This window comes from Glycine max, chromosome 4 (assembly GCF_000004515.6).
Source record: "Glycine max cultivar Williams 82 chromosome 4, Glycine_max_v4.0, whole genome shotgun sequence".
Taxonomy (NCBI): domain Eukaryota; kingdom Viridiplantae; phylum Streptophyta; class Magnoliopsida; order Fabales; family Fabaceae; genus Glycine; species Glycine max.
The window spans coordinates 366,483-380,793 of record NC_016091.4 but is presented as its reverse complement, the minus strand read 5'-3'; the positions used below and the strand labels follow the sequence as shown (position 1 = coordinate 380,793).

The 14,311-nt window shown below is 29.0% G+C and overlaps 2 protein-coding genes across 3 annotated transcripts; both read left to right on the top strand.

Moving 5' to 3' along the window:
• Positions 1-2,037: 2,037 nt before the first annotated feature.
• On the top strand, positions 2,038-6,684 carry CYP39 (peptidyl-prolyl cis-trans isomerase CYP39). 2 transcript variants are annotated; one of them, NM_001357174.1, is made up of 7 exons: positions 2,059-2,440; positions 5,082-5,157; positions 5,296-5,343; positions 5,637-5,660; positions 5,750-5,932; positions 6,057-6,132; positions 6,297-6,655. In NM_001357174.1, exons 1-7 carry the CDS (start codon positions 2,312-2,314, stop codon positions 6,457-6,459), a joined length of 699 nt encoding a protein of 232 aa, NP_001344103.1. In that variant the 5' UTR covers positions 2,059-2,311; the 3' UTR covers positions 6,460-6,655. The 2 variants fall into 2 exon arrangements, with proteins under 2 accessions (XP_006577899.1, NP_001344103.1); XM_006577836.4 differs by lacking the exon at positions 5,637-5,660 and having other exon boundaries at positions 2,038-2,440; positions 6,297-6,684.
• Positions 6,685-8,503: 1,819 nt separating this feature from the next.
• On the top strand, positions 8,504-9,652 carry LOC100793035 (actin-depolymerizing factor 5). Its single transcript, XM_006578955.3, has 3 exons — positions 8,504-8,568; positions 8,662-8,921; positions 9,284-9,652. The coding sequence occupies exons 1-3, from the start codon at positions 8,548-8,550 to the stop codon at positions 9,432-9,434; spliced, it is 432 nt and encodes a 143-aa protein (XP_006579018.3). The 5' UTR covers positions 8,504-8,547; the 3' UTR covers positions 9,435-9,652.
• Positions 9,653-14,311: the final 4,659 nt, after the last annotated feature.

Sequence of the window (14,311 nt, the reverse complement as noted above, 5' to 3'; positions counted from 1 at the left end):
AAACATCATACTCATTCTCTAATTACTTCTGCCTCTTAACTTTGGTGTTCGAGGGATTGTGTCCCGTTATGGCTAATAAATTATCAATGGGTCGGGCTTAGCATTAACATAAATTAATAGACATTATAGATACATAGCCATAAGTCTTTAAATGTCACTGGAATCCAACTTATTACATACTCACTTGCTATGACGTATAAGACATTTAAAGAAGTTTTTAGCTGCAAAGAAGAGCACATCGAATCTAATACCTAAGTCGTATACAATTAAAAGACTTACAGACATTGTTCTTGTTGAAATAAATGTGTTTTAAATTTTTATAAATATTAAATATATTTGCTTCTTTCTTTTAAAATATGAAAAATATTTATTTTTCATTAATTACTGGCTAGATTTCTATATTTTCACTATAAACAGGGGTGTTCATGGATCATAGTGGAGTATGATTCGATCTTTGAAGCAAAAGTAATCTGAATCAAATATTAAAATAATATATATTTTTGTTTAATTTAATTCAATCATATTCAAAATAAATTTTAATTAGTGAATAGTGTAAACAAATATCGGCGATATATCAAAATTACCTAATTATCATGCCAATATGAGGATTAATCTAGCTCACTACCATATTTTATTTATTATAATTCTTGACTAAAGATTAAAAAATTGTTTAAATGGAGAAATCAACTCTTCAAAAAATAATAATAAACCCGGAGAAATCAAGCATGGTTGACATTGTAATTTGAAAGCCCATAATTCATTTTTTTCTTACAATAGTCATGAAATTCTAATTTAAGTTAATTCGAACAAATATCTTGTTATAATTCTTAAAAATTATATTTAATATGTTAAAACTTTTCTAAACTTAATTAACTTTTTCTATTAGATCCTGCTAGGATTTATAAAGGGAAATGACACTTGAGGAAATTTCATTAGAAGATATAAGGATGAGGACAGATATTTTCTTCATCAGAATTTTTTTACAGGCTTCATCGGAATTGTTAAATTGTGGAATGCTCACTATTCAGCATATGAATAAATTGTTGTGATGCTATTATAGCTTAATTTGGTTGTTTTAATTTCATGAGTTAAATATATAATTACGGTAGATATAGATTGAAAACTTTAGGCCTAATTTGCCAAAAAAGTTAAAAAAAAAAAGAGATAAAATCTGTCCAAAAAAAAAAAACTTGAGCTTCTTCCTCCTCGATTCTCTCCATATATGTATTTGTTTAAGATAAAAAGTTTGAGAATAAAAAATATAATTATTTTAGTTTATCATGTTAGCATAATGATAGAAGGAAAAGTTTATAAGTTTTTTTAAAAAAATAAGGGTAAAATTTATCAAATTAATTTATTAGAAATAAAACTTTGTCAAAAAAAATAAAAAATACAATTAAGCCAATATTTTATTATTATAATAATTATAGCTAATTCAAGTAACATTACCTCTGAATGAAGAATATTCCGGTCTTTAAAAAAATCATGGAATGCACGGCATGATCAAACTCAATAAAAAGAGCTCACATACCAAAATAAAAACCTGTCCTTAATTTCAGGACTAATCATTCTAATATCTCGAGTGATAAAAAGGTAGATTAATATTCTTAAGACAAAAAAGTTAAAAGAAATAATTTGTTAAAAGAAGTTTATTATCTCAGAATAAAAATTATTTGATAATTTTAAAAATAATTAAAATTATTTAACAAAATATATTTTATAATATTTCAGGACATTCCTTGAAATTAAGAGTATACAGAAGATCTCACATTAATTATGGTTGTGTTGCGTCATGTGTGACAATCTTGTCAATGAATAGGAGCTTCTTTTGCTTCAAAATTTGAAGATTAATTCAGATGAAAATGAAATTGGTGGAAACTTATACAACAATGAAAATTTATAAAAGTTAATCATTTTTTTAATGTAGCAATTTCAATAAATAAATAAATAAAAAATAGCATTACATACGGGGTCCACTCGTGTCCCCTTCATACAATATAATAGAATTTCCCCGTAAACCAAACCTGAACCAAAGCATGACTGCATGCATGACAGCTTCTGTTGGAAGCATAAAAAATTACTACATTGTGCTTTGATTTTAAAATCAAATAACTTTTATTATTTTATTTGGTTTGCACATTTATGCCCTTTGCAGCGCCTATATACTGCAACTGGAACCTTCTTCAACCTTCAGCGACTGCGCATTGTAGCATTTTTGTTGTCACTGGGGATAGAACGTTTCCGAGACCAACCCAGTAAACTCTCTGCGATGGAGGATCACAAAGTTGCGATTTTTTTGTGATTGGATCGGATGCGACTCAGCATTGTGGGTATCGAAGCAATGCATAGAGCGATCTCGTTTCTCATTCAACCGCGATGCCTCCTTCTCATAGTTGTTCTCTCAATTTTCTTGATTCTCGCATTATCTGGTTCCAAACGAGTATGGTCCTTTTCTTTGTTTATTTGCCTTGTGGATTTGGTTCGGATAGTTGAACCGGATTTCGCCTACATTGTTTGATCTATTATTGAATTTGGCACTTTGAATCTAATGGGCCGGTTTCCTTTGAATTTGATTTGATTGATTGAATGGGTGGTTCCAGTTGTTTTAGATGCAATTCAATTTCTTTCCTTCTTTACTTTTACTTTCTGATATGAAGCAAATGCAACTAAATTTTAGCTTATGCATTGCAGTATGGCTCTCTGATTAATTTTGATCTTGTTGTGGTAATTGTTGTAACTCTTTTACTGCTTGGTGGGCACATGCATTCATATTCAGTTATGATATGGCTTGAGCCTTGATACTGCAGATTGTGTTGTTGCCAGCCTTTGCATTGTAATCCACCCCTTTCTTTGTGGCAAATTGTTTAGCTACCTTGGGGAATGGTGATGATCTTTTGCATGCTTTCTGATGGCTTTGACTGATGATGGAGGGTAGGGATACATTGGCAAATTGAGTCTTCTGATTGATAAGTTGTGATGAGTGCAGATAGTAGAACAAAATATTAACATAGCAAAGAGTACACATACAAAGGCATTTAGATAAGCAAAAGAGGAAGTGGACTTTGGGACATATTGATGAGAAGGAAAAATCTTAAATACGGCACTAGAAAAATTTTCCTTTTATGTATGATAGTGCATTTGATTGCTTGGTAGATTACAGAAGTATTGTGATCACCATTTGAGGCTGATTGTACAATGACTTCCATATTACTAATGTTATACTTGGATAACATTTGGAGTTTAGATATAAGGATTACCATGGTCGAGAGAACTCTTATGATGTGCTGAGTACTTTCTGTTATTATATCTACCTATGTGGCTTATGGATTCTTTAGGAATATCTGAAGTATGATTCTACTTCTACCATGTGTCCATTTGTCTTGGTTGAGTTTTATCAAGAAAGGAAGTTCTGAATTTGATTTTATTAAATTTTTAGTGAAGTTTGTCCGGAAACAGCCTCTTTGCATATGCAAGGGTAAGGCTGCGTACAACATCCCTCTCCCATACCTTCGCATAGCGAAGAGCCTCCGGGCAATGGGGTACGAAATTTTTAGTGAAGTTTGCCATTAAGAAGGAAAAGTAAATTATACTTGGGGGTTAATCAATGTTGCATGCATGGATGTGAAACTTGTGAGTCAACTCAGCAAGTTTTTGGGCCACATTATTTTTTCCCACAATGCAGCATTTTTGAGCCAGAAACTAGTATTTTGAAACACTGGCAGGGCTAGCTGGTCTGACTAGTGAACTAATACGGTAAACAATTTGAGTAGCATATTTGAATGACTATGTATTAAACAGTTGTGGCCCAGTTTTAATTGGTTTTAAATTGATTTGAACCTTGTTAAATTGGTACACCATATTATTAGTTGAATCAGTTTTAATAGGTGTTTTAAATATTATTTTTATATTAGGTAAACTTTTTCTAGTTTACAAGTTGACTTGGAGAGTCTCCACGAATTTACATAAACTCTTAAGTTTTGACAAATTTGGTTACAAGAGTTATTTATATACTTCCATTTATAGTTTGAACTTGATAGGGAGATGTCGGAATTAACCCCTTATGTTTGTTTACCATTCAATCTTTTTATTGGCACTTGTTACTCCTTGGTGTGCCCCAAATAAATATCTCAGATGTGACTTGCAATCAGAAGCCAATATCTTCTTAGAGTTATACTAAAGGCAACCACAAGGATTTAGCTAACACCTTAAGATTTTAGGAATGTTGGTTGTTGATATGGTATTAGAGCCCATTTCAGACTTCGATCTACCGGTCAGGAGTTATATGCTTGCAGCTCTCACTTTTCTAATGAAAAAAAATTAATTTGTATATGATGGAGTGTGTTTTTTTTTTGGAAGGCAAATAAGAATAATATATATGATGGAGTAGGTTGTGTATTGTCTTTGCTTCTAACCAAACGAATCAGAAATGTGCTTGTCGATACTTCAATTCCAAAGGACATGTTGAAGAAGCATTAAGAGATATAGTGAAGCCATTCATAAGCTTTAACCTTAAAAAGTAAACTTGAAGCAGAGTTGGTTCTTAATGGATTGAACCTTCGAAATACAAAGCAAGTTCTTTCCTCCACCACATTATACATATACAGTGAGGGACTTAAAAATTTTGAGTAATGGATCCAATGATGAAAGGACTTGGGAATTTGAGGATATAGTTTGATGAATGCTCACATGGGACAAGTGTCATTGGATTTTTTATTGAATTTTTATATGTCCTTTATTTGTTAAAAGTTAGTAGCATCGGACTAAATAAACTTAATGTGTGAGAGAAATTTTTTTAACAACGTTGGGACAAAACTGGTAAACCACTAATATATTAATGAATAAAAGTAAAAAAGTCAATGGAGGTTCATTGCTTTCTCCATAAACTGGCTTCATCCCTTTATGGTTGTACACTTTTATTAAGAGAACTAGCCATAACCCTCACAATTTACACTTGTTTTAGTGATTGTTTGTTTGAATATTGATGGTTCATTCATTTAATCTTTTTTATTTCCCATCTTGATTGGTTATTGTGCTTTTGTCAATAGTTGTAATATTTTGAAAATTCACCTTTATTGTTGTAGGTTGAAGAGAAAGAAGAAGAACTTGAAATTACAGATAGAGTATTCTTGGATGTTGATATTGATGGACAGCGTCTAGGTTTGGAACAATTTTTAGAAATTTGAACCAATTCTCATTTGGACCAAATTGATTAATTTACTAAATAATTTGGTTAGAAGGAGGACGTGGACAGATAAAAGCCACAACTTATCATTTGCAATGTACTAATTTCTGCAGGTAGGATTCTCATTGGATTATATGGCAAAGTTGTACCAAAAACTGTGGGTATGTTATTGATTTCCTAATCCAATTCTTTAGTCTGTAACGTACTTTACTTAAGTAGGAAAACGAAGTTCCCTTTTACATGAATCAATGGTGAGCAGACCCCTTAGTAGAAATTGTAAAGTTTGTGACTTGGAGTTATCCTTTATGTCTAGACTTCAGTTTTTTCAGTAAATTTAACACAAAAATATGCCTGATGAAGCTACCTCATTGGATATGATGTCATTTTACACAAGTATGCTTGTACTATCCTTGTGCATTGCAATTTTAATTGATTGAAAATCTTCGGTTTGCAGAAAATTTTAGAGCTTTGTGCACAGGTACTTGGAGTCTTCATTTTGTTTTGTTAATTTAACCTCCATCTTGTTTGCACTTTACTTACTAATCATGAGTATTGCATATCGTGTAGGGGAGAAAGGAAAGAATGCCAGTGGTGTAAAACTTCATTACAAAGGAATACCATTTCATAGGATAATATCAGGTTTCATGATTCAGGGCGGTGACATTGTTCATCATGATGGTAGAGGATATGAATCAATTTATGGTGGCACTTTTCCTGATGAGAATTTCAAGATAAACCATTCTAATGCTGGTCTGTAACAGATATGCTTGGATGCAAGAATTTTAATTTTGAAAAAAAAATAACTTGACATTTTTCTTTATTTTTGAGGTGTACGATTAAGCTGTTTCCCTGTAAATCTACTGCTCTGTTGCAGGTGTAGTCTCTATGGTGAATTCAGGTCCTGATTCCAATGGCTCACAGTTTTTTATTACAACAGTGAAGACCGCTTGGTAAGTTATTCTGCCATGCAGGGAAATTGTTCAGATAATTCTGAGTCCTGTCAGTTCATGGTGTAGACTATTTGATAATGTTGTGTGCAGAAACGACATAATTTACAAGTTATAGAGTATCTAGTTATGAGAAATTGATATCAATTGGCTTGTGAACTTTCCAGGTTAGATGGAGAACATGTTGTTTTTGGCAAGGTTGTCCAAGGCATGGATACTGTGTTTGCAATTGAAGGGGGTGCTGGAACCTACAATGGGAAACCCAGAAAGAAGGTAGTTATTGCAGACTCTGGAGAGATACCCAAGAGCCAGTGGGATATGGAAAGATGAGCTTCCTTGGTGAAACGGCAACAAATTATTCGACAAGTTCAAAAAATTGAATTAGATCTTTGTTTTATAGTATTAAATTTCCTCTGTAAAAATGCCTACGAAATATCGCTAGTCAATGGTTCGAAAAAAGTCCCATGTCAATAAAATGTTTCACAATAGACCCATTGGTATTTAATATGTAAAAGTGACCTAAAATAGCCAATCATCTTTCTTCTTTATTGGTAAGTTATTTTTCATATTTTTTAAAGTTTTTCAAATATAGTTGTATGTTTCCCGTGATGGTTTGTGCATTATATGAAATTTTGGAACTAGAATATCTAGCAAACTTCTTAAAAAAATTTAACGATAGGTGTTACTTGTACACTTTTTTTTTTGTTTTATTTTTCAAAAAATTACTTTAGTTACCTTGCAAAATATTATTATTATTATTTAAAATAAATTAACGATGCCTCTCAATCATTGCACAGGTGTGTCCAAATATTATTTCTTATATTATAAATATAATTTTGATAGATTTAAACTTTATATAATTTATATATGAGAGGTAGAACAAAATATCGATGATTATATCTTAACCTATATAGCGGAGATTAAAACACACATTCATGTTATTTGATATTTTACTAATTTTATAGATTATTATGATATTGCCACACAATTTTGAAGACTAAAATGGTAGTTCATTTAAAAAAAGTACTAAGACTTTTTTTATGTGATCACATGAAATAAGAGATAGTACTATCTCTTATTCTCCTATTTAAAATGATCCTTTTGTTATTAAAAGAATCTAATTTAGTTAGTTTTGTATATATATGAATTTTTATGAATTCTTTGATATTTGATACCTGAGTTTGATTCTTAATTTTTTTATGAATAAAAATTAATGATTGCCTCACTAAATATGACAAGTTACTTGTATGTATCTGTGTATGGAAATGGACTGAATAAGTTATATATAGGCTTGAACTTCATAAGAAATACTTGTGTACTTTAAATGATTAAAATTAATTTGCATTATTCACTGTAAACAAATAGAAAAGGCCAAATGGTACAAATTCATTCCGTAGATTTGATATCAAGAAAGATTGTGCACAAATTGATGCCCTTATGCTTTGTTGGTAAAAATGATGGAAATAGAGTATAAAAAAATATAAAGTAAATATTTAAATTAAAAAATAGTTTATAAGAAATATAAAATCCACACTAAATTTTGGAAAAAAAAATTATCATATGTTTTGTCTCTATTTCAACTCTACCAAATAATGGGTAAGTTTCGATCCACCTTTTTTTTTATAATATCAATCCATGATCCAACCTCTTTTTTTCATTTTTGTACTGGTCCAATGATATATAAGCACGTCGTTCCAAAGTAACTTCGTTCACTAACTATTTTTATTTGTACTGCAGGTCCAAGAACATTTACGTTTGACTTGCTGTATAACTGTATAGTTGTAACGATTCTTCTTCAAAAATTTATTTCTAAAATTTAATCGATTGCCAGATGTGTGTGTGAATGATTGATATTTTATTCAGAAGACTAGATTGATTAATTTCAGTGTAAAGATAAAAAAAAAAATACAACCTAAAAGCAGATTCCTTGTTACGTAAATGAAAAAATAAATATTTATTTACTTTTGTAACGGTGACTCTAATATTATATTAAAATTAAAATTTAAAATTAATATTTATTGATTAAAAAATATTTAAAATTTTTTATAGATAAGAATCAAAAGATATTAAAGAATTTACAACATTCTTTTACTTAATTATTGATTATCTAGCATATTTTAAATATTTATAGTATCGAATTATAATTATAATTAATAAACGAAATGATATATTAATTAAATAAATGTAAAGAAATAATTAAATATTTAATCCATGTTTTTTAATGTGATAAATTGAGAGCATACATAAAAAGTTGGAGAAAGTAAAAAAGAAAGTTTAGATAAGGCAAAGGACAAAAGTGTAAATAGGAGGGAAGATGAATGGCATTTGAGGAGCTAAACTTTATATATAGGGCCAGCTCTCATACCACCCGACCAACCATTTTACATTTACAGTAACAGTATTGAAATTTCGGAAAAAATGGCGATGGCTTTCAAGATGGTAATGTTACTCTAATTATCTGCTTATTTAATTTATTAGATCACTTAATTAGCTAGTTCATTGATGTTGATTTGTGAATTGACTTCTGATCAGGCGACGACTGGAATGTGGGTTACAGATGAGTGCAAGAACTCGTTCATGGATATGAAATGGAAGAAGGAGCACAGATACATTGTTTTCAAGATCGACGAAGGATCAAGGCTCGTCACCGTTGATAAACTCGGTGGCCCCACCGAGGGCTATGATGATCTCACCGCCTCCTTGCCCACCGATGATTGCCGATACGCGGTTTTTGACTTCGACTTTGTCACCGTTGATAACTGCCGCAAGAGCAAGATCTTCTTCATTGCATGGTGCTTCTTCATCTGTTTTTCATAATTACCCTTTTAACCCTCTTTTTCTTAGTACTTATCCTATGTTTTATTGCTGTTGATCCGTGGTTTTATGCATACAAACAAAACAAAAGTAGCCTACCCAGTGTCTGGTGGCGCTATTTTAATTATGAGTTATGTCGTCTCTAACAGTTGTTGTAATAATGTTGCATATAATGGCTCAATAATTTATGCGGAGGAAACAAAATGAAAGTTCTTTTTAGGTACAATTATATGATGATTTCAGATGGTAGGGGGGGACCCGAGTGGGGGATTGATTTGCTTTAATTATCTAATATGCATGATTGAATTTGAATTGAAATATTTATAATATATATGATCAGGTCTCCAACAGCATCAAGGATTAGAGCAAAGATTCTATACGCAACTTCGAAGGATGGGCTGAGAAGAGCGCTGGATGGAATCAGCTATGAACTCCAGGCCACAGATCCAACTGAGATGGGATTCGATGTAATTAGAGACATAGCCAAATAGACAGATAGAGATTCAAATTAAATACGAGAGTCCTTTTATCTTCAGTTCAGATGTGGTTCCACGTTGAGTAGTTTTTATTTAGCAGCTCCCATGACATGTGCTCTCCTTTCTTATCGTTTTGTATCATCACCCAGTACTTTGGCTGGCATGTTCAATGTGATATATAATGTATGTGGGGCATGTAATCTTAAATCACAATAATATACTATATCTAATAATGTGGTTACCCCATGTATGCAATAGCTAGCTAAAACCATAAAATTATGAAAACTGTTAGTAAAAGGGTAGATTAACTTTTTATAAACTAACTTGATGTGTTAACATTGATTGATTTAATCAATGCTTTTATGCATAATGTTCATTCTTAACTACGACAAATAATAATAATAATAATTAAGGGTTTAATTTAAAATGGAAACTTCAATTAAAAATATAACATTTCATCTTTTCTATTTCAGCTATAATTTTTCTACTATTCAATTTTTAATTATTACCCTTACCATCATGAATAACATAACAAAATCATTATCGTCGATTATGTTATTATTGTTGTTTTACTTGATGGTAATTTAATATAAAATCTAGGACAAAATGCAAAAACGCTCTCTACACAATTACATGTAATACACTACTCCATTTTTACTTTCACACAAATTTTTCATCAATTTATATAAATACAACTTTGAGCCTCTCTATTTTATTTTATTTAAAATTTTGATCTTTTTATTTTAAAATAGATATATTTCGTCTCCTATTTTAAAAAAAATTACAATTTTAATTCAATTATTACTTTTGTCTACATTTATTTCTGTTATTTTGATTCAACTAAACTAAAGAATTAACATATTCATTTAAGAAATGATTCCTGGTATGGATCTAAGATGGCTATGAAGGGGTTGTCGATAATTCACAATCAATTACAGTCACTATATTCTTCATCGATATCCAATTTGCATATTGATGGTAGCAATAAATCTTCTAATATTGTGTCATAAAAAAATCCACTATATATTTAACTTTAAGGCTAACATGTATCTGAAAATCTTATTTATTATCAAATATATTGGTACTATTAATATAGTCAGACCTGAGTTGTACAATTCAAGAGATCTACTAAGTTACCTTGGTTTAGTCTCTAAATATGAAATGATTAATCAAATTAGTACCTGAATTAAAAAAAAATGAAAAGATTATTCTTACATTGTGAGTTGTGAATCAATGTAGTTTTATTATTAGTTGGTGCCATTTAACTTTATTAAAAGGGTTGAATTGACATGTTAAGTGTCCAAATGATAGTCAACTAGTACATATATATACATGATTATCAATATAGAATAAAAATTATTAAAACATTAGTATAATAATTATTAATTTTTCTCTTTCATATGTCTTTATTTTTTTATCATCCATTAATATATTTTGCATTAGTCTTCTGATCTACCCATTGATTTATTTTTAACACATTAACTCCTAAAATTAGGTTGTCTGAAACATATATAATTAAATAGAAAGACTCACCATTTCTTAATGTAGGATCAGCCTGATAATAAGTAAGGCTTCAAGTAAATATTTAAAGAAGTTTTTTATTTTAAATAAGAGAGGTATATATTAGACTTTTTTTTGTAAATATATGTGATTTTTTTGTTTTAAAATTTAATACTAATTTAAATGAAAGAATAAAGAAACTTTTCACGTCTTAGATATTGTGAACGAATGTCACACTCAATAAAGGAAAGAGAAAATATAAACGCTGATCTAATTGAAAGAGTGAAACTAGTGAATGACTTACTGTTTTGAAAACACGTATTTGCACTTTCCAGAGCATGGAAACAAGAATTTGTATCTTTTTTCGTTGAACGTCCGTTTGTAATGGCAAACAAGTAAATTGACTTACGTGATTTAATCTCCAAGTTATATACTCTTAATTTATTTATTTTTCGAACGTGTATATACTCTAATTTATACACAGAATAAATTTGACTTTAAGGTTTACATGGTTTTAAACTAGTTAAGCAGTTTTATATTAGTATTTGATAAAATTGATTTTAAGAATTAAATAAATCACTCTAGTGACGATTCCTTGTCTAATCGACCCACCCGACCCGGTGAAGCTGAACTGAACAGGCTATTTAATTTGGGCTAGGTTATTCTTAACGTGTCTCTAGAGGAAGCATTTGTCCAACCCTGTGAAAGCTATCACAGTTTTATACCTAAAAAGGCTCAAATCCAACCTTTTTTGTTGAGGGTAACGGGTAACCTTTTATTTCTTTAGAGTTACATTTTTAGACACTTTTGCTTTGGTTAAAAAAAGTATTGTAATCATAAGGTAGGAGAAAAAAAATTAAAAAATCCATCTGATTTATTTCAAAATTATAATGTTGTTTAGACCTCAAAAGAAAATATAGTGTATGTACTGATAATTATAATAATCTTTAAGCCATCATCTAATCATAAATGGATTTATATTATAAGTTCGATGATTTTTATTATAAGTATTTTAATAATCATATCTGCCATGACAGATCATAGAGATGAATTTTATTTTTTATATTTGTAATTTAATTAATTTTTTTATAAATAAGAGTTTTTATTGATAAATTATTTAACTCACAAATATTCTCTTAGAATTTAATGTTTCATATTCTCTATTTATATTGAACGCAAATGATAAGCAACTCATAGCATGAGCATTCCAACACAAAATCTTGCAAAGGGATCTTAGTCTCAAGATTTGATCTTGCTAAGATTTATTATTGGAGCAGGATAAAAAATGAAAGAAATATGAGAGTAATGTAACACTCTCTCCACCAAAAAAGCAATTAAGATCTCAAAATGAATTTTTCTATTGGAGATGCTCTCATAAGGAATAATAGCTTAAATAAGTGACTCTATCCAATTTTAAGCAACAAAAAATCACAAGTGAATTTACCTTAACTTTTGAAAATAATTTATAATGTTTTTATGAGTGGTTCTTAAACTTGATTTTAAATCATATGGATAAGAATGATAAAAAAAATAATATGGATAAGAATTTGCTAAAAAAGTATTTTATTTTATATCACAAAAATCATAATTAAACCTTGTTAAATAAAGTTAGGTTATTTATCTTAATATCAAAATAAAAATAGTAGATTTTTTATGATAAAATAATTCAATATTTATTTAGTTAGCTAATAAAATTATCAAAGTATGGATTAATTAATTAATAATTAATTAAATTTAAATAATATATTTATCAAATTAGAGAAATTCAATAAAGTGTAACTTTTAAGAGATAAAACCCAAAACATTTATAATTTGGAAGGTAGTCCCCGCCATGAATGATTGTCAAAGGCGTCCATGATTTATAAGAATTGTTGTTTCCAGCACAGATGACGTCAGCATTGAAGGTCTCAGGAGCCGTAATTGAATGCTCCGCCGTGATGAGCGTGGGCATCTCAAAGCTCAACAAACGATGAAACAAAATCACTCATTACAATATATGGTGTAGATTCATCAACCCTTTTTTTATTGCCTAAAGATGATCCAATCTATCAAATGCCCCAATCCAATCTAAGATTTTATTTAAATGAAAAAGACTATGCATTTCATCAATATTTAATTAAAAACTTAATAGGGAACTCATTCTGCTAACTTTTAAAACAGTAAGAAATAAGATAGGGAGAAAGTTTCTTTAACGGAATCTTATTAAATATCTAGAAATATAAAAATAAAAATATGTTTTTCCAAATTTATTAGAAGATAATAATAAAAAAATTTGATCATGTTTTATTTTAGAAAGACGACATTTTTATATTGATTTGATTGGCATGGAAAGAGGAGAAAATGTAGATTTATGTATTTATTAGGTAAAAGTACTATTAATATTCACTATCAATTACTTTTCTACTTACTATCAATTTTATTATTCTCATTATCGTGTATATTCCTTGTTAATGTGTAAATTATAATTTTATTTTACATTTTTTCTATAATTCTTCTTGGTTTGTTTCCTATCCAGTGAAAATTATACAACAAGCAAAGCATATTTAATTGTGTTTTAAGTTTGAATTTAATTTCATATGTGCATGTTTAAATGATGCGCGAGTCATGTAACATCAAATTATGGTATAATTGATAGTTGATATAAAATATAATAATGTCTTTAATAAAAATAATATTTTGTTAACATAACATATATTCCTAAAAAAAATATTAACCAAACATATATTTAAACATTCTCAATAATATAAAAAATTCTCAATAATTAACAACACATTTTTTTGAAATGCACAAAAATATCATTCCCATCTAATATTGTTAAGACTAATATTTATAAAAATCCAATAGGATTTCATAAAACAAACGTGCTACATTGTTTTAAAGGTTGAGGATTAAGTTGCACGTAAACAAGATCTAAGTTTAAAGTTCATTTAATTAAAGTGATTATATTTTATTTATTTCCAATTTTTCTACTCAGCCAAATAAATAAAGAGAAGTTTTGACTTTTTCTCTCTCTTCTTTTCTCCCCTCTTAACATTAAACATAAAAAAACTACTAATTTTCGCTTATTTGATATTCCCCATCTTTTCTATATATAATTACTTTTTTATATCTTTCTTTTTTCCTTACTTCTTTCTACTTTTAAATAAAGCATTATACTGTAGTGGTTTATATGGTTGAAGGGTTAGCCGGTCTAATAGAAATTAAAATTTTGGTATTAATATATATGAAAACTATTTTAAATACATCTAATAGCATAAAAATGTTGTTGTAAATTGTATTTTATATTCTGGAATTTGTAAAATACAGAGAAAATTCCCTTTGTTCATAAATTACAAAAATAAAATATAAATAGAATAAGTGCATTTTACTACAAGATAAAAAAAAAACATTGA

Coding starts and splice junctions, on each gene's coding strand:
- CYP39 (NM_001357174.1), top strand. CDS start 2,312: ATGCGACTCAGCATTGTGGGTATCGAAGCAATGCATAGAGCGATCTCG. Junction 2,441..5,081: donor CATTATCTGGTTCCAAACGA/GTATGGTCCTTT, acceptor TTATTGTTGTAG/GTTGAAGAGAAAGAAGAAGA. Junction 5,344..5,636: donor AGTTGTACCAAAAACTGTGG/GTATGTTATTGA, acceptor TTCGGTTTGCAG/AAAATTTTAGAGCTTTGTGC.
- LOC100793035 (XM_006578955.3), top strand. CDS start 8,548: ATGGCGATGGCTTTCAAGATG. Junction 8,569..8,661: donor TGGCGATGGCTTTCAAGATG/GTAATGTTACTC, acceptor ACTTCTGATCAG/GCGACGACTGGAATGTGGGT. Junction 8,922..9,283: donor AAGATCTTCTTCATTGCATG/GTGCTTCTTCAT, acceptor ATATATGATCAG/GTCTCCAACAGCATCAAGGA.